The sequence below is a fragment of the Ursus americanus genome, chromosome 6 (genome assembly GCF_024610735.1).
Source record: "Ursus americanus isolate L20-20 chromosome 6, mUrsAme1.1.p, whole genome shotgun sequence".
Lineage (NCBI taxonomy): Eukaryota > Metazoa > Chordata > Mammalia > Carnivora > Ursidae > Ursus > Ursus americanus.
In genome coordinates, this window is record NC_142132.1 from 51,580,962 (window position 1) to 51,604,760 (window position 23,799).

General features: G+C 47.7%; 2 protein-coding genes across 3 annotated transcripts; both read left to right on the forward strand.

Annotated features, from left to right (window-relative positions):
- The first annotated feature begins 4,543 nt into the window (after nt 1-4,543).
- On the forward strand, nt 4,544-14,152 carry SYNPO2L (synaptopodin 2 like). Its single transcript, XM_045783551.2, is given in 5 exon segments — nt 4,544-4,787; nt 4,789-4,827; nt 6,026-6,177; nt 6,644-7,158; nt 10,389-14,152. Coding segments are annotated over 5 exon segments (2,913 nt in total). The 5' UTR covers nt 4,544-4,721; the 3' UTR covers nt 12,530-14,152.
- A 1,874-nt stretch (nt 14,153-16,026) lies between these two features.
- On the forward strand, nt 16,027-22,978 carry MYOZ1 (myozenin 1). 2 transcript variants are annotated; one of them, XM_045783553.2, is made up of 6 exons: nt 16,027-16,173; nt 17,348-17,438; nt 18,370-18,548; nt 20,124-20,373; nt 20,753-20,918; nt 22,474-22,978. In XM_045783553.2, the coding sequence occupies exons 2-6, from the start codon at nt 17,366-17,368 to the stop codon at nt 22,703-22,705; spliced, it is 900 nt and encodes a 299-aa protein (XP_045639509.1). In that variant the 5' UTR covers nt 16,027-16,173; nt 17,348-17,365; the 3' UTR covers nt 22,706-22,978. The 2 variants fall into 2 exon arrangements, with proteins under 2 accessions (XP_045639509.1, XP_087719162.1); XM_087863036.1 differs by lacking the exon at nt 16,027-16,173 and adding an exon at nt 17,080-17,102.
- The last annotated feature ends 821 nt before the right edge of the window (nt 22,979-23,799 follow it).

The window sequence follows — 23,799 nt, forward strand, 5'->3', positions numbered from 1 at the left end:
AAATTTTTTTAGCACTGCTGTGTTCCAAGCCATGTTCTTGGTTCTGGGAATACAGTAGTAAACGAAAGTTCTTCCTCTCCTGTGATTGACAGTAACAGTTATTCTGAGGCATGGAGTGGTTCATTCATTGAAAAAAATTGCATTTCTCGTCTGTGCTGAAAGCTTTATTAGGCATTGAGCGTGCTTTAGTAAGCAGGCCAATTATTCCTGTCCTCAAGAGTTTATAATCGAGGTCAGTGGTTCTCCAAGTGTGATCCTGGGATCAAGAGTATCAGTATCACCTGGGAACCTGTTAGAAGCACAAATATTAGACCTACCCTAGACATATTGAATCAGAAATTTGGGAGGTGAAACCCAGCAAGCCAAGGTTTTAAGTCCTCCAGATAATTCCATAGCATACTGAAGATTGAGACCCACTAGTTTAGATTAGTAATTTGCCAAATTCAATTAACATTTGTTGAGCACCTGTCCTAGACTGTGCCATTTGCTAAGTGTTTTCACATAATTTATCCCACTTAACTCTCGTATTAGCATAGGAAAAATATTTATTATATTTATAAATATATATTATATGTAATATAAGATATAAATATATTAGTAAATTACTTCATTACACATTTAATCCTGTATATGTTACTATATGTAATTAATATATATTACATGTACATATATTACTATATGTAATTAAATTAATTACTATATGTATTAAATATATAAAATATATTAGTAGATTATTTCATTACACAATCATCTAATCCTATATACACTGTCTTATTTTAGGGAACTAGTAGCTTTAAAATTTTTCCAGATGAGGGGCACCTGATTACCTCAGTCAGTAAAGCATGCAACTCTTTATCTCAGGGTTGTAAGTTCAAGCCCCACACTGGGTATGGAGATTACTTAAACATAAAATCTTTTAAAAATTTTTTTTTGCCAGGTGATTCTAATGTGCACTCAAGGTTAATTGAAAGTCACTGGTATTGCACAATGGCTGACATGTAGCAAGCAATAAATATTTGACTAGTGAGTGAAAGGATATTTAGAGGAGCTCCTAGGTGGTTCAGTTGGTTAAGCATCTGACTCTTGATTTCCACTCAGGTCATGATCTCAGTGTTGTGAGATCGAGCCCTACATTGGGCTCTGCACTGGTTGTGGAGCCTGCTTAAGATTCTTTCTCTTCCTCTCCCTCTGCCCCTCCTCCCAGCTTGCTTGCACTCTCTTTAATAATAATAATAATAATAATAATAATAATAATAATAAAATTTAAACGTAAAAAAAGGACATTTAGATACTCTTTTTACTGAAGGGGTCAAGTAATTGCCCAAGGTTACACAGCTAATAAATCCAGTCCAGTCTAGATGCTAAGCCCCAAGTATTTTCTATGACTACATCATACACCAAGGCAAACAGCATTTAGCGCACTAGTAGAGCAGGTATTCCAGGAAACTCTGCAGCTTTTGAAAGCTATACTTACAGCATCATTATGTTATGATTTATAACAGAAAGAGATCTGTTAGTGTACATTGATTGAATGGAAACCTAAAAATAAGTAGAGATTTTATTATTAACATGGGTTGGCATGTTTATGCACACCTATCTGTATCCATCTGTCCATGACCACCTGTGCACTATAAGAAGTTATTTAATTTAGCCAACATTTATTGAGCACCCATCACATCAGGCATTTCTCCCTGAGCTGTTGATGAGCTATTGCATTTCGTCCTTTCAAATTTCTCACAGTCTAGGAGGAAGACAGGTCTATAAACAACTACAAAATTGACTGAGAAATGCAACAAAAATATGAACGAGATACATATGTTGCCCAGAGGAAGGAAGGATTAATTCTATAGAAAGGAAGTTGGGAGATGGGCAGGAAAGGCTTTATGGAAGAGGCAACAATTCAACTGGAGTAGGGCTGTTTAGAATTCCTCTACATGGCCCAGCACTGCACATAAGAATCATCTGTGGTGGGGCGCCTGGGTGGCTGAGTCGTTAAGCATCTGCCTTCGGCTCAGGGTGTGATCCCAGCATTCTGGGATCGAGCCCCCCATCAGGCTCCTTCACTGGGAGCCTGCTTCTTCCTCTCCCATTCCCCCTGCTTGTGTTCCCTCTCTCGCTGGCTGTCTCTCTGTCTGTCAAATAAATAAATAAAATCTTAAAAAAAAAAAAAAAGAATCATCTGTGGTACTTTTAATTTTTTTTTAAAGATTTATTTATTTATTTATTTGAGAGAGAGAGAGTGCGCAAGCAGGGAGAGAGGCAGACGGGAAGCAAACTCCCGTCTGAGAGGGAAGCCCAAGGTGGGGCTCAATCTCCTGACCAGGAAGATCGTCACCTGATCTGAAAGGAAGAGTCAGATGTTTAACCGACTGAGCCACCCAGGCACCCCCTCTGTGGTACTTTTTCAAAGGGCAATACTAGGTGCAACAACATGGATGGATCTAGAAGGTATAATGCTAAGTGAAATAAGTCAGAAAAAGACAAATACCATATGATTTCACTCATATGTAGAATTTAAGAAGCGAAACAAATGAACAGAGAAAAAAAGTCAAACAAAAGAACAGACTCTTAAACATAGAGAATAAACTGATGGTTACCAGAAGGGAAGTGGGTGGAGGGATAGGAGAAGTAGATGAAGTGATGATTACTGAGTAATGTATAGAATTGTTGAATCACTATATTGTATATCTGAAACTAACTATACTGGAATTAAAATAAATAAATAAACAAACCAAAAAATAAATAAATAAATTTTTAAAGAAAGAAAAATGTACAATATTTATACAAAGAAAGTTTAAAACACTTCTGAGGAACATAAGATCAAAATAAATGTAAAGACATCCCATTCATTCAGTCATTCATTCAGTAAAAACAGCACTGACTATATGCTAGGCATTTTTCTAGGTTTTGGAGATACAGAACTGAACAAAACAGAGAAAATCCTTGCCATCTAGGAACTAATATTCCAGTGGGTAGCAAAACCTAACATCAAAAATATGTCAATTCTCCCTAAATTAATCTATAAAGTTCACAATACCAATAAAAATGCCAATAAGGGGGCACCTGGGTGGTTCAGTCAGTTAAGCATCTGCCTTTGGCTCAGGTCATAATTTCAGGGTCCTGGGATCGAGTCCAGTGTCAGGCTCCCTGCTCATCGGGGAATCTGCTTGTCCCTCTTCCTCTGCCCCTCTGCCCTGCTCATGGTCCTTCCCGTTCTCTCTCTTTCTCTCTCAAGTAAATAAATAAAATCTTTTTTAAAAATACCAATAAGATTTGGTGGGCCAAATATTAAATATATTTAATATTATTGCAAAAATGCAAAAATGGAACATGGATCCTTGCAAAGATTCTGTAAAAAAAAAAAAAATTGAGTTCCCAAAGTATACCTGTTTAATGTTGCTATGAAAGAACAGAAGGGGGCCTGTCCATGATGCCAACCTGAATGAGGTTTTAGAATTATGACTCAGTATTACACTACCAATCATTTCTCCCCAACAGGGATTATAAAAAGAACCAGATACCCTGGAAACATGACCCTGGAGTGGGAGGGCTGGCAAAGCTTCTGTGTCTACCTCCCAGACATTAGTCAGAGTCTGGATCTGCTTGGCTATATACCAAAGGAAAAAAAGAAAAAAGAAAGAAAGGGAGGGAAGAAAAGAAAGAAAAAGAAAAGAGAAGTAGCATAGACATAGGACATTCAGAACCCATCATTAGACCATCTTAGTGTTTTGTGATACTGGTTTGCATAAAATAAAGGTATGGCATGAGAATCATGTCTTCTTCTGTAAAACTCCTGGTGTCTAGACATTCTTGCCTCATTGCTTATTTAAAAAATAAAACTAGGCTTAGACCAGAAAAGGGAATTACTTCTAATTTTTGGCAAGTCCCTAAAATTCAGGGGCTAAATGAACAGGGAATCACAAAGTGGACAATTTCAACAGTTGTCAAAAGTAGGAAAACATAAAAAATAAAATAAAATAAAACGGCAATACTAGGTACCAGACCAATAAAATCTGAATTCCTAGAGGTGAGGCCTGGGAATCATTATATATCTACATTAATAGATTATTTCATTATATAATCATCTAATAGTATATGCTGTCTTATTTTTGGAAATCAGTAGCTTTAAAAGTTATATTGCACCCAGCACTGCCGTGGGATATGGATCTCCATTTTGATTAACAGGCAAATTCATACAGCAAGGGGGCACACTTCTGGGGAGCTTGTGAACTTGTGGGACACGTCCAGCTGTTCCTTGCCATGGCACTGAAGCCCCTGCTGCTGCCACTTTGAAATGAGCTTTGGAGGAAAGCAGTTGGGATTAGTCCATGATCCTATCAGGGAAGGCACAGTCCCTAAAAGTATGTATATTAGTTAGAGCCAGTACTCTGAGTCCTGAGTAAAAGGCCCATGCAGGAGAATGGGGGAAAGGGGAGGGCAGAAATTCTTACTATAATTAGCTTTGGGAATAATACAGCTGGAGGAGGGAAGGGAGTACAGCCGGCAACTATTTTGAGCACAGCTCCGATTGACAGGACATGTGTGCTGGACTGTACTGATCCCAGGGCCAAGTTGCCTGCCTGTGGTGTCGGTGTGGGGGGGAAGGCCTGGGGCAGCAGGAGCAGGACAGCCATACAGACAGGCCGGACGGGGTACCAGCGCCTCAACTTCTCTCCCTGGGACACTGTCCAAACTCCGAGGGCCATAGGCCAAGCTGAGCGATGGGTGCTGAGGAGAAGGTGCTGGTCACATTGTCAGGGGGATCCCCCTGGGGCTTCCGACTTCAGGGGGGGGGCCGAGCAGAGGAAACCTTTACAGGTGTCCAAGGTAAGGGAGAGCCCCTATTACTGAGGTTTCAGGGAAAGGGGAACCCAGGGGAATCCGGGAGGGGTCTTGTGGTGGCCTTTGGGGGAGAAGTGGGAGGCTGTGAAGAACAGGAGTGGGGGTGGGCAGGTGGGCAGGGAAGCATGCTCGTCTGGTGGGAGAAGTTTCTGAGCACAAGCTTGCAGGGTAGGCAGTGGTTAGAAAAGAATTCCTGGTTTCTGGGGTCAGAAAAAAAGAGAGACTGCCTCAATTCCCTGCGGCACCATGGTAGCAAAGGCCCAGTCCGGGCCATTCGGTCTTTGCTCTCCTGAGTCTGTGCCTCTACTCCAAATTCCAGGAATATAGGGAACGTTCTAATTTTTCTTTAATTATATTGGTATGTGATGAGCTGAGCCTGTCTTACCCAGCCCTGCCCTGCCCTGCCCTGCCCTACCCTGCCCAGGCCTTCAGTCCTCCTCTTTCCCTTCACCAGAGCCTTTCTCTCGTGAGGCGAGACTTTTTAGGTGCTAGGAGGGTTATGGCAAGATCTGGCCTGTCAGATGAAGCTGTTATGTGTTTGATTTCACCATACAGGCTTAATTTTCTCAACTATAAAATGCAGGTAATAACAGTATCTACTTCATAGAACCATTCTAAGGATTAAATGCAATAATACACGTAGAGTGCTTGGTATCATACCTCACATTTAGTAAGCACTCAATAAATGATAGCCATTAGTACTATTATTATACTTTAACATATGTACATGTGTGTGCACACATGGCACACATATACACACGTAACTACAATCTCCCAGAATTTTCTGGATTCCCTCCAATCTGGACTAATGTTCTAAAATCTTGACTGTGTAGGTAATAGCCTAGAAGAGAGCTATTGGCGATTAAAGATATTGCCCTTGAAGGGAAATCTTTAGGGGATACAACCGCTATTTCTAGTACCTCCACTCTGCAGTTTTTCCCAAGCCTCTTTGATTTGGTGATTACCCTACCTCCCCTCATATGATGTATTACTCCCTCTAATCTGCGCCTTCTTCCCTTTAGATAGGCGCCTTCAACTGTAGCTCCGTGTCCCTCCCCACCCTTTCCTACCCTGCAAAGTATATCCCATCGGCGCATAGGTTCTTCCTGTCCTGACTCCTTTCATTCTATTCCCGCTTAGAGCCCTCCCTCACCTACAATCTCTCCTCCCAACACCTCCCCAGATCCGAAGACGGAGCCAGGCTGGCAGAGCAGGACTCCGAGAGAGGGACCAGCTTTTGGCCATCAATGGGGTCTCCTGCACCAGCCTCTCTCATGCCAGTGCCATGAGCCTCATTGATGCCTCAGGGAATCAGCTGGTCCTCACGGTGCGGCGGTATGGACCCCTCCCACCCCAGTCCACCTCATCCCCCTAGTCCAGGGCTCCCAATGCCTGTCTCAGCTCTATGTCTCACTGGCCTGTCTTCAGCTACTACTAAGTACCCACTTCTGCTTGTACGTTTGTGCTGGAGTATAGATGTCTGTCTATGCCTCCCAGGGGGCTTCAGTGTATCTGCAATTAAGGGCTGGGGTGTCAAGTGGGTATCTGAGTGTGTGGGCTTACTTCAAGCCCTTGCCTGTCTCCTCACCATCACATCTCCCTCTAAGCCCATGTCCACTCACAGCCCTTCAAGCACATTTGCCCCCCTGTTTGTCTTCAGATCCCCACTCTTTCCAGCCCATTCATTCAGCCCATATGCCAGTCCCCTCTCTCCCTTCCTTCCTTCTCCCATCCCCTCTAGATCTCAGCAGCTGTCAGTCACCCAACCCATTTTTCAAGTTCTGTCCTCTTTTCCATCCAGGGTAGAGGATGAGGGGCCTGTGCGGTCTCCATCCCCTGGTGAGCGTCAGGCGTTGTCACCCTTATCGCCACTGAGTCCTGAGCCCCCTGGCGCTCCAGTTCCCCAGCCTCTTCAGCCTGGGAGCCTCCTCTCACCCCCTGACAGTGAGGCTTACTACGGAGAGACAGACAGTGATGCCGATGGCCCTGCCACCCAGGAGAAGCCCCGCCGACCCCGCCGCAGAGGCCCCACGAGGCCCTCCCCTCCGGGAGCCCTACCTGATGAAGTCTACCTATCTGACAGCCCTGCAGAGCCAGCACCTGCCGCCGCTGGTCCTTCCAGTCAGGGTGACAGCCGTGTGAGCTCCCCATCTTGGGAGGATGGCGCAACCCTTCAGCCACCCCCAGCCGAGACCCTGCTGTTGCCCCATGGCCCCCTCCGGCCTGGCCCTCATCTCATCCCTATGGTGGGGCCTGTTCCCCACCCGGTGGCAGAAGACCTCACTACCACCTACACCCAGAAGGCCAAGCAAGCCAGTGAGTGCCTGAACCCTTTTTTCCCGAGCCAGGATCCTTCAATCTGAGTCCTAAATCTACCCCTCCATAACTATACTTTATGCTTCCTTTGGATATAGTCCTGGGGACAAGTGGACAAGAGTGATGAGTAGAAGGGGAAAATAATTATTCTCACAGTCCCCATTATTTTTACTCTTTGAATCAGGGTGGCAAAAGATGTAGGTGGTTCAACCCAACCCAGGAACAGAGTGAGTAGGGAAGTTGGAAAGGGACATGAAATCAACAAAGGGTTTGCTTGTTATTGTTGCTATGATTTTGCTAAGTGTCAGAAAGGGTGAGGGCAGAGTGCGGACATGATGCAGGGGAGTATTTGGAATTAGGGCAGGGGCTTTTCAGTATGAATTGCAGGCACAGCATCAGAGCTACCTTTGACATTTGTAAGTTCAAATGGGTTCCTGGGGACTGGGAGCCTACGGGATAGTCATGAGATCCCTAGGAAGCGGTAGAGGGAGGGATCTTCGACTCCTTATCTCATGCAAGAATGTAGGCCTGGGCAGAAAAAGCCAGTTCCACTTATCTCAAGCTCTTTGCTATTTTTGATGTGAGCAACAGAACAAGGTGTAAGGGTGAAATTTCTCCCTGTCCCATGCCTCTATCCCAGAGACCTTTCTTGTCACCTTGAAAATCTAGGATTACCCCTCCAGTTCTCATCTCTCATTCCTCCCCTCTACCACTCTGATTCTTGATCCATAGAATTTTGTGTGTCTAAGTCTGGAACAGAGGCTAAGGACACTGATAATTTAGAGTCTGACATCCCTGAGAATGTCCAGCATCCCACAAAGAAATTCCAGATGCATGCCCAGGATCCCATGCTTATCCCCAATCCTCATTTTAGCACCCCTCCCTTCCTATCATTCTGGGTAAGACTGCAGTTAGTGGCTCAGGGCTATTTTTAGCCAAGCAGACCTCATTGTCCAGTGGGGTGGGGTGGGGGAAAGGATAGGCAGGTGTCCACGTCCATCACACTGGGGCTTGTGGGGCAGCAGAGAGAAGGGAGGGGGCTAGGCTCCAAAAATAGCACAGTGAGCTCATTCAGCTGCCAGCTCTGGGGACAAGACAAAGGGGCTTTAAAAGGCGTGGGGGGTGGCTCAAGCTGGTCCTGCTCCAGCCAACACTGCATTTCTCGGCATGGAGACCTTTGAGCCCATCAGCCAAGAGCTCCTCAGCCAAGCCAGCTGCAACAAAGCCCCAGATCCAGCTTCTGGGCACCAGGACCCATTCTACGCAGGTACTACCCTCCCATAGCCAAGACAGTTCTGGGATCTAGAATGGAGGGGAATACATCAAGTTTAGGAGGGGCTGTCTTTGAGAAAGATCTTATTCCCTTATTCCTTCCTTGTTTTTGACTTCTTCCTTCTTTTCTCAAGAGAATTTCACTGCCCCTTTCTCCGAATGGGCTGATGCTATGGCCACATGTCAAAGGGGTTTGTGACCACATGAGCTATAGAAAACTCATGGGGAGGGAGTGCGTGTGAGAGAAAGAAGTGTGAATCCGTGAATCCATGAAGGCATGTATATGGGAATCCATGGGAGAATATATGTGTGAATAAGAAAGTGTCTGTATACATGTGTGGCTGGTGTCAAGAAAGTTTTAATAGTAACGGTTACTCACCGTGGGCCTTAGGGCTGCCGTGAAATGCTACATTTACCTACACTATCTCATTTAGTCTTCATAGCAATCCCATGAGATAGCCTTTATCATCCTCATTTACCGATGAGGAAACTGAACTTCAATGAAGTGAAGTAACTACCAAGAACCAAAAACCTAACCCGAACTCTGACTTCAGTGCCTATCTCTCATGCACAGTACTATTCTGTGGTACAAACGTTGGGATAGGTGGAATGAAAGCCCTAATTAGAAAGGAGCTTGGTATCTTGAGTGTGAAGTGGATGGAATTTCAAGAATTTTTCAGGAGGAACTGGGGATCATGGATCAGAGAGAATCTTTGTCCAAGGCAGGGTCCTAGCAGCAGGGCAGCCTCTCCCATTTCCTGGCTCCACCTCCCAGGCCCCACATGGCATGGGAAGCCCTGCCCAGGTTTCCCTTACTACATAGTCCTTGTGTGTCTGCCTATTAGTGGCTGCCTGAGCTCTCTACCTAGAAGGCTGACCCCCAAAGAAGCCCACCCCACTCCCACCCCAGCTGGTGGGGGTGGGGAGGTTGGTGATGGAATATATTTAGCCGGTGACCTTGAGATATCCTAAAGATTTGGAGGGTTGCCTTGGAGAGCAGCACTCTGGCTTTTCCTGCATCTCGGATCTGAGGCTATCCCTGGCTGTGAGTAGCAGGGGTGTGAAGCACAGAGGAGTGTACTTGTGGTTAGAAGGCCAATATTGGTTGTAAAATTTTGTCCAAATTGTTAGCAACAGCGTCTCTGCAGGGGGAACTCTGGGAAGGAGTATGCATGTGTTTGAAGGTATTTGAGTGGCTGTGTTTTTGTGTGGGTACCTATGTATTTATATACATATATGTGAATTAGGGTGTATATAAACTGGGGTATACATGAATGAGAAAAAAGTACATAGGAGAAAATACGCTCATAACTGGCCTTCACTAGACCCATATTCTTGTTGAAATGCGTGGTGGTTGTTATTTCCATGAATGTGTATGATGTGGACCACATAATGGGGGTGGAATTGTGAATGAAGATCCTTCTTCCTAGGGGTCCTTTGTGTCCCTATCACAGGGGTAAGGGGTGAGAAGAGGAGATAAGTCCCTAAGTTTCTGAGAAGCCCCCTAACATGGTCTCATTTTGTCTCTCCCTGAGACCTGTCTCATCTTCCTGGCTGCCATGGCAAGTGACTGCCCTCCACCCTACCCCCAGCATTGCCAGCCAGGAATGGTGGGAGGCAGAGGAAGAATGTGTGAGGGGTGGGTAAGAGCACATCTCTGGGAAGATAGAAGCAGAGTAGATGGGAGAGAGCTTAGAAGGAGAGCTGTGAACAGAGTGGTGTCAGGGAACCAACTAGACTCTGCCTTCCCTTCAGCTGTCCTTGGTTTCACCTTTCGCCTACCAATCGGCCCCCAAGTCAAAGGACTTTGCCATAGGCAAGAGACACTGTGGATCAGACCAGTGAAGAAACAGTAATGGGAGCACTGCAGAAACTGGCTGGGGTGTGGTTGGGGTGAAAGCCGTGGGGAACAGGACTAGAAGAGGTTCACTGACTATTCTTCCTCCTGGCCTCCTCAGAACTGCAACGGGCAGAGAGCCTCCAAGAGAAGAGTGTGAAGGAGGCCAAGACCAAATGCCGGACAATTGCGTCCCTACTAACTGCAGCCCCCAATCCCCACTCCAAGGGGGTGCTTATGTTTAAGAAACGACGGCAGAGAGCCAAGAAGTACACCCTAGTGAGCTTCGGGTCTGCGGCTGGGACAGGCGCTGAGGAAGAAGACGGCGTTCCTCCAACCAGCGAGTCCGAGCTGGACGAGGAGGCCTTCTCCGACGCCCGTAGCCTCACCAACCAGTGCGACTGGGACAGCCCCTATCTGGACATGGAGCTGGCCAGGCCAGGCTCAGCTGCAGCAGAGCGCCAGGGCGGGCAGCTGAGTGAGGCCTCCGGCAGAGGGGCCCAGCTCTTTGAAAAGCAGCGCCAGCGCACAGCCTCCAGCACCCAGGAGCTGGCCCGCGATGGTCCAGCAGCCATGCTCAATGGGCAGGGCCTGCAGTCACCACCTCGGGCCCAGAGTGCTCCTCCAGAGGCGGCTATGTTCCCATCCAGCCCTTCGCCAGCCCCTGTAGCCAGCCCCAAATCCTTCCTCCCAGGCGGTGGAGCCCCAACCCCAGCTCCAAATATCTTTAACCGGTCAGCCAGGCCCTTTACCCCAGGCTTACAAGGGCAGCGGCCAGGTACCACTTCGGTTATTTTCCGGCCCCTAGCTCCCAAGAGGGCGATCGAAAGCCTGGGAGGCCTCAGCCCCGCCCCACCGCCCTTCCTGTCCCCTCCACAGGGGCCCACCACTCTGCCCAGCCACGTGCCAGCCTCCGGTTCCCCCAGCACTCTACGTTCCTCGGGCCCCGTGACAGCCACAAGTTCCCTGTACATCCCAGCCCCCAATCGTCCTGTAACGCCAGGAGGAACCCCAGAGCCTCCCGCTCCCCCTAGCGCCGCTGCCATGACCTCCACCGCTTCTATCTTCCTCTCGGCTCCTCTGCGACCCTCTGCGCGCCCAGAGGCTCCCGCCCCAGGCCCCGGGGCACCTGAGCCCCCCAGCGCTCGGGAGCAGCGCATCTCCGTGCCAGCTGCCCGCACTGGCATCCTCCAGGAGGCCCGGCGACGGGGAACCCGGAAGCAGATGTTCCGGCCGGGAAAGGAGGAGACGAAGAGCTCGCCCAACCCCGAGCTGCTATCATTGGTGCAGAACCTGGATGAAAAACCCCGGGCTGGGGGAGCGGAATCTGGTCCAGAGGAGGATGCTCTGAGCCTCGGGGCTGAAGCCTGCAATTTCATGCAGCCACCAGGGGGCAGGAGTTACAAGACTCCGTCTCACGTGACACCTAAGACCCCGCCTCCAATGGCTCCCAAGACCCCGCCCCCAATGACTCCTAAGACTCCACCCCCAGTGGCTCCTAAGCCCCCATCTCGAGGGTTCCTTGATGGGCTAGTGAATGGGGCAGCCCCTTCGGCTGGAATCTCTGAGCCAGCAAGGCTTCAGGGCAGGGGTGGGGAGCTGTTTGCCAAGCGGCAGAGCCGAGCAGACAGGTATGTGGTGGAAGCTACACCTAGTCCTGGCCTTGGCCTTGGCCCTCGGCCCAGAAGCCCTTCCCCTACACCCTCACTGCCCCCTTCCTGGAAGTATTCACCCAACATCCGTGCCCCACCTCCTATTGCTTACAACCCACTGCTCTCACCCTTTTTCCCCCAGGCTGCTCGAACTCTCCCTAATAAGGCCCAATCCCAAGGTCCTCGGGCAACCCCCAAGCAGGGTATCAAGGCTTTGGATTTCATGCGGCACCAGCCCTACCAACTTAAAACTGCCATGTTCTGTTTCGATGAGGTTCCCCAGACTCCTGGCCCCACCTCCTTAGGGCCCCCCAAAACTGCCCGAGTCCAGGAGATCCGCCGATTTTCCACTCCAGCACCCCAGCCCACTGCAGAACCCCTGGCCCCCACTGTGCTTGCCCCCCGAGCAGCCACTACATTGGATGAGCCCATCTGGAGGGCAGAGCTGGCCTCAACCCCTGTCCTTAGCCCAGCCCCTCCTCCAGAGTCTCCCAGGGGTCTTGAGACTTCCCCCAGCTCCTGTGGCTTCCAGGTAGCCAGGCCCCGGTTCTCAGCCACCAGAACTGGATTGCAGGCTCATGTGTGGAGGCCAGGGGCAGGCCACCACTGAGCAGGGCACAGCTCCCAGGACCAAGGAGAGGTGGAACGTCCAGTTCCTAAAGTTGCTTCTCCTACCCTCCCATGTCCTCTCTCAGGCATCTGGAGGCTAAATTCCCTCCTGCCAGAGATAGTTTTGGAGTTGGTGTCCCATCCTCCTGGCTCCCCACTTCCCTGCTGCTTTGCAACCTACTATCTCTGCTTTGTTATCTGTGCTTCTCTTTGTCTCTGTAGTTCCTCGTGTGGATCTCTATATCCCGTTCTCCACCCGCACCCCTCCACTGGTCTCTCTTTCTCTACATTTGTGCTTTTCTGTGAGCCTCGTTTTAACGTTCAATGAGAAGCACACAGAGAAGTTACTAGTGAGACCTCAGGCAAGAAGCTCACCATCAGGCAGGTTTCAAAGGGACTGAATTGATCTCTGTTTGCACTAAATCGCTTGCTACTCCTCACTCTCATTTCTCAAGCTTGGCTGGCATATATCTAGACATGTATGTGTGCATGTGTTTATGCGCGAGTGTGTGTGGGCACAGATGTGTTCTTATGTCTGAGGCAAGAGTAAGAGGAGTGGTCTAAATAAAGACCCAGTCTGAGTCTTTGTACTGATTAAAGAAGGGTCAGATAGCCCCTCATGGATAGTCTAGCGGGGAGAAAGAGATTGACTGGAATTAAAGACCAGTGCCTGTAGCAGGGGTACAGCATCTTGTGAAACTCACAGATTATGAGAAGACCTGAAGGGCTGGGGCAGTTTGTAAGGGCTGAGTTATACCAGCTAGACCAGGAACAGAACTAAGAATTCTGTTCATCAGGGGGCTCCTGGCTGGCTCAGTCAGAGGAGCATGCAACTCTTGATCTCAGGGTCCTGAGTTAGAGCCCCACACTGCGGGTAGAGATTACTTAAGCAAGCAAACAAACAAATAGTTCTATTTGTCAGGATTTCAGAAAGTTAGCAACTTAAGAGGCCGATGCTGAGCTACAAGCAGCCAGAAAGTGAAAAAGAAAGCCAGAAAATTTCCTCTGAGAAGGAAAAAATCATTGGCTTCATTTCCTCCTGTACCTGAGACAGAAAGGAGGGTGAAAAGAGCCATGGTGTGGAAAGTGAGACAGAAACCAGGAGCAGAGTGGAATGAATGAAATTGATTGAGCCACAGGGAGGAGCATGGGGAGGGAGAGCACAGTGTGGGCAGACAGGAGAGTTGGGTTTCAAGAAACTCACTGTGGGATTAGGGAAAAAATTGAGAGGGAAGAATGCATTTGTTAGAGTGAGGCTGGATGATGGTGGGGGGATGTAAGCTAGTGGGATGAGTGTTGAAAGAATAGGTAATGTCTGTTCTACCTCCTTTGAGTCTGTCCTTCTACTTTCTGCAGCTTGTCATAATGACCTGGAAAAGGGCAAGGAAATACCCAGAGCCAAAACCTCTTTTCAGTCTGACCCCATCCCTTGAACCCTAGCTCTTGTTCCTTTCCAGCTTCAGGTCCTGCTCTCTGATCCTAGATGGGTATGGACTCCCCTCTCACCATGACCACCACCAGTCAGCCACGTTTGCTGCTTGATCTGGATTGATCGTTTCCTTTGCATATTGAGTGTGAGTCACAGTACTTTGGTTTGTGCACAAGAATAAACTTATGCTCCAAATCTTCTGTTTCCATGATCTCTTCTAGCTTTATACCCAAATCCTGATTCTCCTCCATCTTCTCTAACCCATTCCTCTGATCTCCTGATTCCTGATTTCTTTATCCATTCCTGCCCTATTTTTCACCCTTTGCCCTTCACCCCCTGGTCTTCTGCTCTTCTTTACCAGTTCTGTTCCACTCTGATTTAGGCACCTCCACCATCCCCTTTGGTTCTCTCTCCCTACATTCTCCATCCAGAGTCTCCCCTTTTCCGTCTCCTGCTCCATACTTCCCAGGCAAGGCCTCAATTTCAGGACCAAGAAGAATGGAAAGGCCCTCTGAGCTTTTGCCATCATCATTTCCTAGCTCTCTGGAGGAAGCAATGATGTTTCCATGGGAAAGCAATGCCTGGAGGTGAAGGTAGGGTGGGAGAGGGAAGAAGAAAGAGTGGGTCAGTGTGGATTGAGTCTAACATAGAAGAGAAGGCACTGGAGGCAGGCTAAAATTAAGGACTTCTGAGAGGGAAAGTGCTATTACTCCAGCAGGGGGCATATTTGTGCAAATAACCAGGCCCAGGACCCTGATGCTCCCTTGTATGGTCACAGAATTCCAAAGGAAGGGCCCATTGAGCATAGGTTAAATATTCTCTTCATCTACTCGGTAGTTTTAGGTACTCAATCAAAGGAGACCAAAACTGTGGTTTGCTTTTGTTTTTGTTTTTGAGAGTAGGATGGTGGTGATGACAAAATCACCATTTGCCATTTTAATTTTTTCTTCTCATTGCTTCTTTGGGTTGGGAGGAAATGGAGAAGGAGGACAAAAGATGAGGGGTCTGGAGGCTAAACTGGTCTGGGCAGAGGCCAACTAGAGGGGGTTGGGATGACCTTTCAGTCCATGGCCTGAGCCTGAAAAGTTCAGGATGGGAAAAGGACGTGGTCAGGAAGAGTAGGGAGCTCACGGAGTGACAGAGGGGCATTCTGGAAGCTACAAAATCACTTCCTAAAACAGCCACAGCAGGGTGGAGGTGACTGCAACAGAGGTGCAGCGGCAGCTGGTTCCAGAATCTGGGCAGGTGGAGGGGGATCCAGGATGTTCATGCAGCTACTGAGGAAAAGTCTGGGTGAATGACAGGCTTCCCTCAAGGAGGCTCTCAAACTTGAGCCCTTGCCCAGGGGATCCTCTGGAAGAGTATGAATGGGACAATCTAGATCCTATATGATGTGTGGTCCCTTTGAAGAAAATCCCAAGTGGGAACCCCAGAGAGTAAGGATCTGGCATACATGTACTTCTCAGACATCAACATCTATCCTGCAAAGCAGGCTGAACTGAGCACCCCAACAACAAATGGGGATGAAAAGGCAAAAATTGGTAAAGTCTTCCCCCACGTCATCTCTGACAACATAGGAAGCGCTGGGTTTCATTAATTTGGTCCCTTATCCTGCCAAGATCTGGCTTTTCAGGAAAGACCAACCCATCAAGGAGCTTTCAATGAACAGCTCCATTGTGTACAGACTTCCTTTCCCCAAACACAGCACCTTAAGCCCTCCCACCATCAAAATGCACCTACGTGTCCCTCCAACTCCAGCCTGGACTGGTTTTGAGTGGCTCTTCAGACATGTTCTCCACAGTCTTGCTCTCTCACTCTGAATTCCTATCCACCACTTTCTGCTTGCTTCCTCTTTCCCTTTCAGTTTTCAGTTTCTCCCTGAATGCTTCTTTGGTTTTCAGACTCCAGATGCCAAGAAAGGGGAGTCCCTGGGCAGACTGATCCCTGGCTCAGATAGCTTAGTGGGAGAATCCCAAAGGCCATTCCTCCCCTTCCTGAGCCTCTGGGCAAGGAGGGCGGGATCTTGGTTCCAGGGTCTCAGTACCCCCAGTGCCATTTGAGCTGCTTGTACTCATCATCTCTATTAATAACTACCCTCCCTCCCCCACTGCTAGTGCTGCCCCCACGCCTGCCCAGCTCAGGTTCTCCGGTCATAGCAGCTCAGTCCTCCAAAGCTGCTGGACCCCAGGGAGAGCTGACCACTGCCTGAGCAGCCGGTAAGTTTCCAGCTCTATGGCCAGAGGGGCTGGAGCCCATTCTGTTGACTGCTGTGTCTGTGTCTGCAATTCTGACCCTTGATCCTCCCTTATCTATGCTCTGCTCCCAGCTGTCTAGTTCAGGGGAGCCACAGAGTTCGAAGGAGAGGGGCCCAGGAAGGTGGGGGGAATGGAGATGTTGGAGGAGGCACTGGAATAGTAAGAAGGGGGTCTGAGAGGCTGGATGGAAAAAAAAGGGCCTAGCTAGTTAGGGCTGAGAGAGGTATGGTGAATGCCCATTTAGCAGTTCCTGGAGTCTGGCCTCAGCATACCCCATTAAGTTAGTAGAATTGCAGACGTGTTGTGAAACAGGACTCAGCAAGAAGACAGTGTTTTGCTGAGTGCCAACTTCTGTTAAGGAGGGGCTGGAGTCTGCATCTTTTCCCAGCTTGTCCCCCTCCACTGCCAGATTCTATTATTACGTTTCTGTCCCCCATCAACCCCCCACTGCTGTGATATTGCTGAATTGACATGCATCAGGGTTCAAATGCCCCCAGCCCTCCTCTCCACTCTAGCTCTGGGGCCTGAGGCAGGAGTGACTGAAAGGAGTGGCTGAAAGGAGTGAGCAAGGAACACTGCTGTGACCTCCCAGGCCACACTCCAGCTGGCCCAATAGGGGAGCAACAACCTCTCCTTCCTATGGAGAATGTTTTTGGCTGAATCTCCTCAACCCTGGCAGAACATTTTTCTGCCTTGCTGGGGCTTAAGGAAGACTGAGGAGAGACCAGAGTTTGGAATGACAACCCTAATCTGAGATCCCTATGAAAATAAAAACTTAAAGTCATGCCAAGCCATGAAACCTGGGTGCAGTGCCCTGTCTGTGTGTCATTTGTTTGTTCCTAATCCCTGTACAAGCTCTATTTAAACAGCAGGAAAGAGGTTGGTAGAAGGTAAGAGCAGACGGTGCATCTATACTTTCCCTAAAGCAATGGGTTTTCACTTTTGGGGGGATATCTATCTATCTATCTATCTATCTATCTATCTATCTATCTATCTATCGATCATCTTTTTAAATCTCATGAAAGCCCTTAACCTGAAACCCTTAACCCCAGGTTTAGAGGTACTGCCATACTGTAGATACTCCCCTTTTCCAGTTCCGGTCCATCCTCCAACTCCCCCTTCCCACCCTATCCAGGCTGAGTCTGCCTCCACAATGCCGCTCTCAGGAACCCCAGCCCCCAACAAGAAGAGGAAATCCAGCAAGCTGATCATGGAACTCACTGGAGGTATGGCATGTTTGCAGCTACCTAGTGTGGGACTTCTTGTTAAGAGCATCTCAGGCCCAAGAGTCCCAGAAAAACCATAGTTATATATGTCTTAGGGTGAAGAGATGTGAAGAGACAAGAGAAATTCCGTGGGGTGGGGGCAGGGAGAAAGATGGAGAAGGGATTCAACACTGACCACTCACCCTTCCACCCTTTTCACCTTGTAATCCGAGACAATAATATCCTTGCCATATCACCCAATGCAGGTCCAGGACAACAGGACTCACAGGTCAGTGAGCTTTGTTTGAGGAAGAGAATATATATGATGGAGACTGGCACACGGCAAAGTCTCAATAAATGGTTAACATCCTTACTTTTTACCCCAGAGCTAGGGAGCCTGTATAAGCACTTAAAATGAAAAAAAAAATAGGCATTTTTTCTTGGGGGGGGGGCAGTAGGAGTACAAGCATGTGAAGAGCTCTCCCAATATGCAGAGGCTGTCTATAGCCAGAGTTTACTGAGGGGAAAAGAAGGGAAAGGAGTTAAGACAAATCTGTATTTAGATGTGGTCAACTCCACACGGTGTTGGCCTTTGGGCTTGCCCCCATGGAATAGTTTCCCCAGTGGTCTCCATCTATGATGTTCCTTTAGTCCTTTTGCCTTGCACCCCATGCCTCTGCCCCTTCTGCCTCATTCACCCTCTCCACTCTAGTATCCCCACTGCTTCCACTCTGCACCCCAGTTCCCATGCATCGTCTCCAACTCCAAACCCAGGAAATAAAAATCTCTCACAGACAAGGTACAATTTGACCAGATGTCACAGACAATATCTGCTTCCCTCTGTGATCTCTGCAGGAGTCACCCACTTAGTTGTGGATGGCATCTGTATTCTGAGCCTAGAAAACCCTACTTTACTCTTCTCCTTGTCTCTTCCTCCCCACCTCCCTGGAAGGTGGACGGGAGAGCTCAGGCCTGAACCTGGGCAAGAAGATCAGTGTCCCAAGGGATGTGATGTTGGAAGAGTTGTCGCTGCTCACTAATAGGGGCTCCAAGATGTTCAAACTGCGGCAGATGCGGGTAGAGAAATTTATTTATGAAAACCACCCTGATGTCTTCTCTGACAGCTCAATGGTGAGTTTGGAACTTTACAACTCTCATAGCCTAGTGCCCCTTCTGACAGCTTCTTGGTAGGCCCTCAATCTCCAAAATACCACCAACCTCCTCTCCCTGCAAATTGATAGGCTTATTAAGTCCCCAGATATATTAAACCCCCAACAGCTCCAAGGTGAGTTACAGCCCAGCTCTGAAATTCAGTCTCTATCTTAGAGCTAGTGAGGGGGAAGGGGTGAAGAGTGTACACCCTCAGGGAGAAAATTCCATCCCGGTATGGCTAAGTGTTAAAGATAGGGTTGCCAGATAAGACGCAGGACACCAAGTCCTGTATTTTAAAGTTGAGATGTGCATGAATAATTTTTTAGTTAAGTTTGTCCCATGAAATATTTGAGACATAAAAATTCAATTCAACTCAATTTTTAAAATACAGGATACCAGTTAAATTTTAATTTCAGATATACAACAAATACTCTCTTACATATAAATATGTCCCATACAGTATTTGGAGTGTAATTGTAGTAAAAAAGTATTTACTGTGTATCTGAGATTCAAATTTAATTGGTGTCCTATAATTTTATTTGATAAGTCTGGCAACCCTAGAAAGAGTTAAGTGCTTTTTATAACCATCTCCTTCTTGAGCCATTCTTTTATCTAAAGGGTCTAAGGACTCCATGAAACTATCCTCTAAGATATTATGTCCCCTAGTGAGGATCCTTTTCCCAAGAGAAGTAGGGATTGGAAGGGTGTCAGGTACAAGATATTATAGCTGAGAAGGAGGGGATCTTCTCCATTACCTTTCTTCCCCCTCTACCATTACTGGGCAGCCAGGGGAAAGTGGAAATAGATGCCTACATGGGGCCAGAGACAGGAGTGTCTGTCATTGGTCCTTATGTAGGAGCAGAGCAAAAATGCTGAGCCGGTCATATCTAACTTTAGGAGGCCAAAAGCCCTCGTCCCTGGCTGGGTCTGGTTACACTGGTTGGAGCAGAGGGGTGTGCATGGTGGGGTGGCTAGGAGAGCCTCCTGAAGGAGTTGGTGGGGTTATTTTTAGGCTTTGGGGCTGAATCCAGGGTTGCCCTTTTGGTCACCCTTCCCCCTACCTGCTACAGTTTCATGGTCAGGAGGTCCTGGTTCACAGGCACCAAGAGGAGAAAGAAGAGAAAGAGAAAGAAGAGAGCTTTGTCTGTTAGATAAGATTAAAGAAGGGGTGAAGGCTGAGATCCCTCTAGCTCTTCAAATTAAGCCTGGGTTCTCTGTCCCAACCCCATCCTTTTAAATTTTAGCTGAGCAGAAGTCTTGGTCCTCTTTGCCTTGGTAAGGATGGGAAAGGAAAGTGTAGAGAATGAGTTGCCCCCATCTTAAGATGTAATTGGAGGAACTAAGCCACGGGGGTCTTATCCCTTAAGGAGAGTTTAATTCCTTTCAGCCAGGCTATCCACCGTCCACCTATTGGAGGAGGAGTCTCAGAGGATTCAGTGTCTTCTGGTTAGCTATGGTCTCTGATCATCTCCTCCTTGCTATGCACACCTGTGTCTTTGTATGTTCCCCATACCTATTGCCTAACCTTCCCCTCACTTTGTCCTTTCTTTTCAGGATCACTTCCAGAAGTTCCTTCCCACAGTTGGGGGACAGCTGGGCACAGCTGGTCAGGGATTCTCCTACAGCAAGGACAGCAGTGGAGGCCAGGCAGGGGGAAGTGGCTCTGCCAGACAGTACGGCTCTGACCAGCAGCACCATCAGGGTTCTGGATCTGGATCTGGATCTGGGGGTACAGGTGGTCCTGGGGGACAGACTGGCAGAGGAGGAGCTGCTGGAACAGCAGGGGCTGGAGAGACAGGAACAGGCAAGTATCCTTACCCAAGACTAATGTGTCTGGTCCCTAGAGCAGAGATAACCCCAGGAATGAGGCCTAGACTGGGTTTAGGGAGCAAGGGAGGCATGCTGAGATACCTAGATGGACTCTCTGGAGATGGACTCTCAGGAGAATACCAAGATGTGTCTATTCCTCCCAGAAGCCTTGTCTTTCAGCCTTTCTGGCTTTTCAGTTTCAGTCACAGATCTGACCCCAGACTGTCATTATTCCACGAAACTAGCAGAGTTACCAGGATGTTATATCTTTGGTCTCTGGCCCCAACAAGTTCCCTAGTGCAAGGGTGTAAGACTAACTTTCACTGGCTACTAACCGCTATTATTGACTTAATTTTCTCTCCCGTGGCTGCCAGGAGACCAGACAGGTGGAGAAGGAAAACATATCACTGTGTTCAAGACCTATATTTCCCCTTGGGAGCGAGCCATGGGGGTTGACCCTCAGCAGAAAGTGGAGCTTGGCATCGACCTGCTGGCCTATGGGGCCAAACCTGAACTCCCCCAATATAAGTCCTTCAACAGGTAGGGGTTGTGAAGAGGGAACCAGATACATTCCAGTGTGTGGCACAGTGTCCTCAGTTGGGATGGAGACTTTGGTTCAAATGTTCCAGAAGGAGTCTGAGAAGGGAGGGAAGGAACATGGGGGCCGTAATTGAAGGCCTTTGCTTTTTTCACTCTAGCCCAGAGAAACAGTGCAGTATGATGAAGGAAACGTTTGCTGGGAGGCAAGATTTTAGTTCATTCTACCACTTATTAGTTGTGTTGGTCATGGGAAAATCACCCCACTTCTGAGCCTTGGTTGTCTTGCTGTAAAATGGGAATAATATAGGGGTGCCTGGGTGGCTCAGTCAATTAAACATCTGCCTTCTGCTCAGATCATAGTCCCAGGGTCCTGGGATCAAGCCCCACATTGGGCTCCCCTCTAGGGGGGAGTCTGCTTCTCCCTCTCCCTCTGAACCTCCCCTCAGCTCATGCTCTCACTCTCTCACTCTCTCTCAAACAAATAAATAAGAAATTAAAAAAAAAAGAAAATAATATATTACATGTTTAAAGGACTCTTGAAGTTCCCTTCTTCAAGGTTAGAATTCCATTACTGTCCTTGTAGTATGGTTCTATTTTTTTATACTCTAGTAAAGCTTACGTATCTTTTTTTTTTTTAAGATTTTATTTATTTATTTGACAGAGATAGCCAGCGAGAGAGGGAACACAAGCAGGGGGAGTGAGAGAGGGAGAAGCAGGCTCCCAATGGACGAGCCTGATGTGGGGCTCGATCCCAGAACACCGGGATCACGCCCTGAGCCGAAGGCAGACGTTTAACGACTGAGCCACCCAGGCGCCCCAGGCCTACCTATCTATTCTTTTGGAATTGTCTTCTTTAGACTGTGGATAGGAGATCTGTGTGAAAGCAGAATAGGGAGGCACTAGAGAAGTGTTTTGCATTTGACCCTAAGAAGCCTGAATTTTCCATGCAATGTTAATTCCTCTCACCAGGCCAGGGCTATCCACTGGAGATGGGGTAGGGGTTGTGATTACATTGATGATTACATTGTAATTTAAGGTGGTCTCAGACCCTTGGGTCTATAGTGTCTGAATCACAACTCTCCATGAAACTCTGTATCCAGTACCCACTAGACTCCTTTTCTCATTATAAGCTATGGGGAAACAAGCAAACTAGGAATAGGGAATGGAGTACTAAGGGAGAAGTAGAATAAGGAGTGCAGAAGCAATCCCTTTTTTTTTTTTAAATAAAGATTGTATTTACCCAGTTTAGAGAGAGAGAGAGACAGAGAGACCACATGAGCAGGGGGAGGAGCAGAGAGAGAGAGAGGGACAAGCAGACTTCCCGCTGAGCATGGAGCCTGACTCTGGGCTCAGCCTGGGGCTCAATCCCAGGACCCTGAGATCATGACCTGAGCTGGAGTCAGATGCTTAAATGACTGAGCCACCCATGTGCCCCGCAGGAGCAATCTTAAACTAAAATTCACAGACTTCCTCATCCTCAAAACAGGGTAACATCTTACTATAAAGCTGTTTCTTTTGTTCTGGTTTTTAATTAAATAATGTGTCCCCTTTTCAGGACAGCAATGCCTTACGGTGGATATGAGAAGGCCTCTAAACGCATGACCTTCCAGATGCCCAAGTTTGACCTGGGGCCCCTACTGAGTGAACCCCTGGTCCTCTACAACCAGAGCCTCTCCAACAGGCCTTCTTTCAATCGAACCCCTATTCCCTGGATGAGCTCTGGGGAGCCAGTAGACTACCACGTGGATATTGGCATCCCCTTGGATGGAGAAACAGAAGAGCTGTGAGGTGTTTCCTCTTCTACTGTGCATCGGTTTTCTCTTATCAGGTTCCAAATTGGAAAGGGAATGCCGAGCAGGATGCCCCTATGTAAATCCTTGTGGGAATGGAGGGAAAAAAGAGGGAGATACTTGTCTTTCTAGTCTTCACTCCAAGTCCCCACTCCAAGCATCCTTCCTCACCAACTTAGAGCTCCCCTTCCATTTGCTCTGTATGGAACCTGCTCTTTTATGGAATTTGCTCTGCCACCGGTAACAGTCAATAAACTTCAAGGAAATGAACTCATTCTTCCTCTGATATTCAAGGGCAGATGAAAACTGAGGCTAACAATGCACAGAGACTAATTAAAGTCAAGTACTAAACATTCATTATTCAGACTTCAAGACCAGACCTGAGCTCTGGTTGCTTATACATCCACACCCACACCCATACCCACGAGACCATATTCATAGGTGTATACAAAGACATAATTATTCAATAGTACATAAGGCAATCATGTACAAACACATATGCTGGCCCATATGTGGGCAAAGCTAAGAAGCTATTGTGCACTGTGGTTAGGAAGTAGGTGTTGGTGACCCTAGTATTAGCTCTCTTTGTGTAGGTGACTAGATATTGGGATGATCAGGATTACCCAATTATCACAGAACTAGAGCATGCCATAAAGTTTCCAGATGAGAACAGAGTGGACTAAGGAATATGTGGATCAAAGGTTACAGATTCCTGGAAGGATGGCATATGGTAGAGGGCCATGTTAGAATCCAGAGGTAAGTGGAAGAAACCAGGTGTAGTTATAGTATGCCTGGTTCTGTGTGAACACATCAAGAAAAGATCTAAGGGTCATAAGGGCACTTCAGTGGTATTCAGAAAGCACTGTAATTGGGAAAAAACTATGACAGCCCACTAGGGATGAGCAACAACACTCTTTTTATTTTTATTTTTATTTCAAGTATGTAGCTTCTTTAGAGTCCCAGACTTACCTCTGTGTTCCTCAAAATGATAGTGATACAGCCCAGGAAGAATAAAGACATGGTTTAATAGGATCTGGGAAAATAACTTCTGAGGAGGGCTGCCTGAATTCAGCCAACTCCATGGGCCATTA

What these genes read in the sequence shown, in the direction of transcription:
- MYOZ1 (XM_045783553.2), top strand. Translation starts at nt 17,366, where the DNA reads ATGCCGCTCTCAGGAACCCCAGCCCCCAACAAGAAGAGGAAATCCAGC. An exon ending in GATCATGGAACTCACTGGAG is followed by an intron (nt 17,439 to 18,369) that starts GTATGGCATGTT and finishes CCTCCCTGGAAG; the next exon opens with GTGGACGGGAGAGCTCAGGC. An exon ending in GGCTGGAGAGACAGGAACAG is followed by an intron (nt 20,374 to 20,752) that starts GCAAGTATCCTT and finishes CGTGGCTGCCAG; the next exon opens with GAGACCAGACAGGTGGAGAA.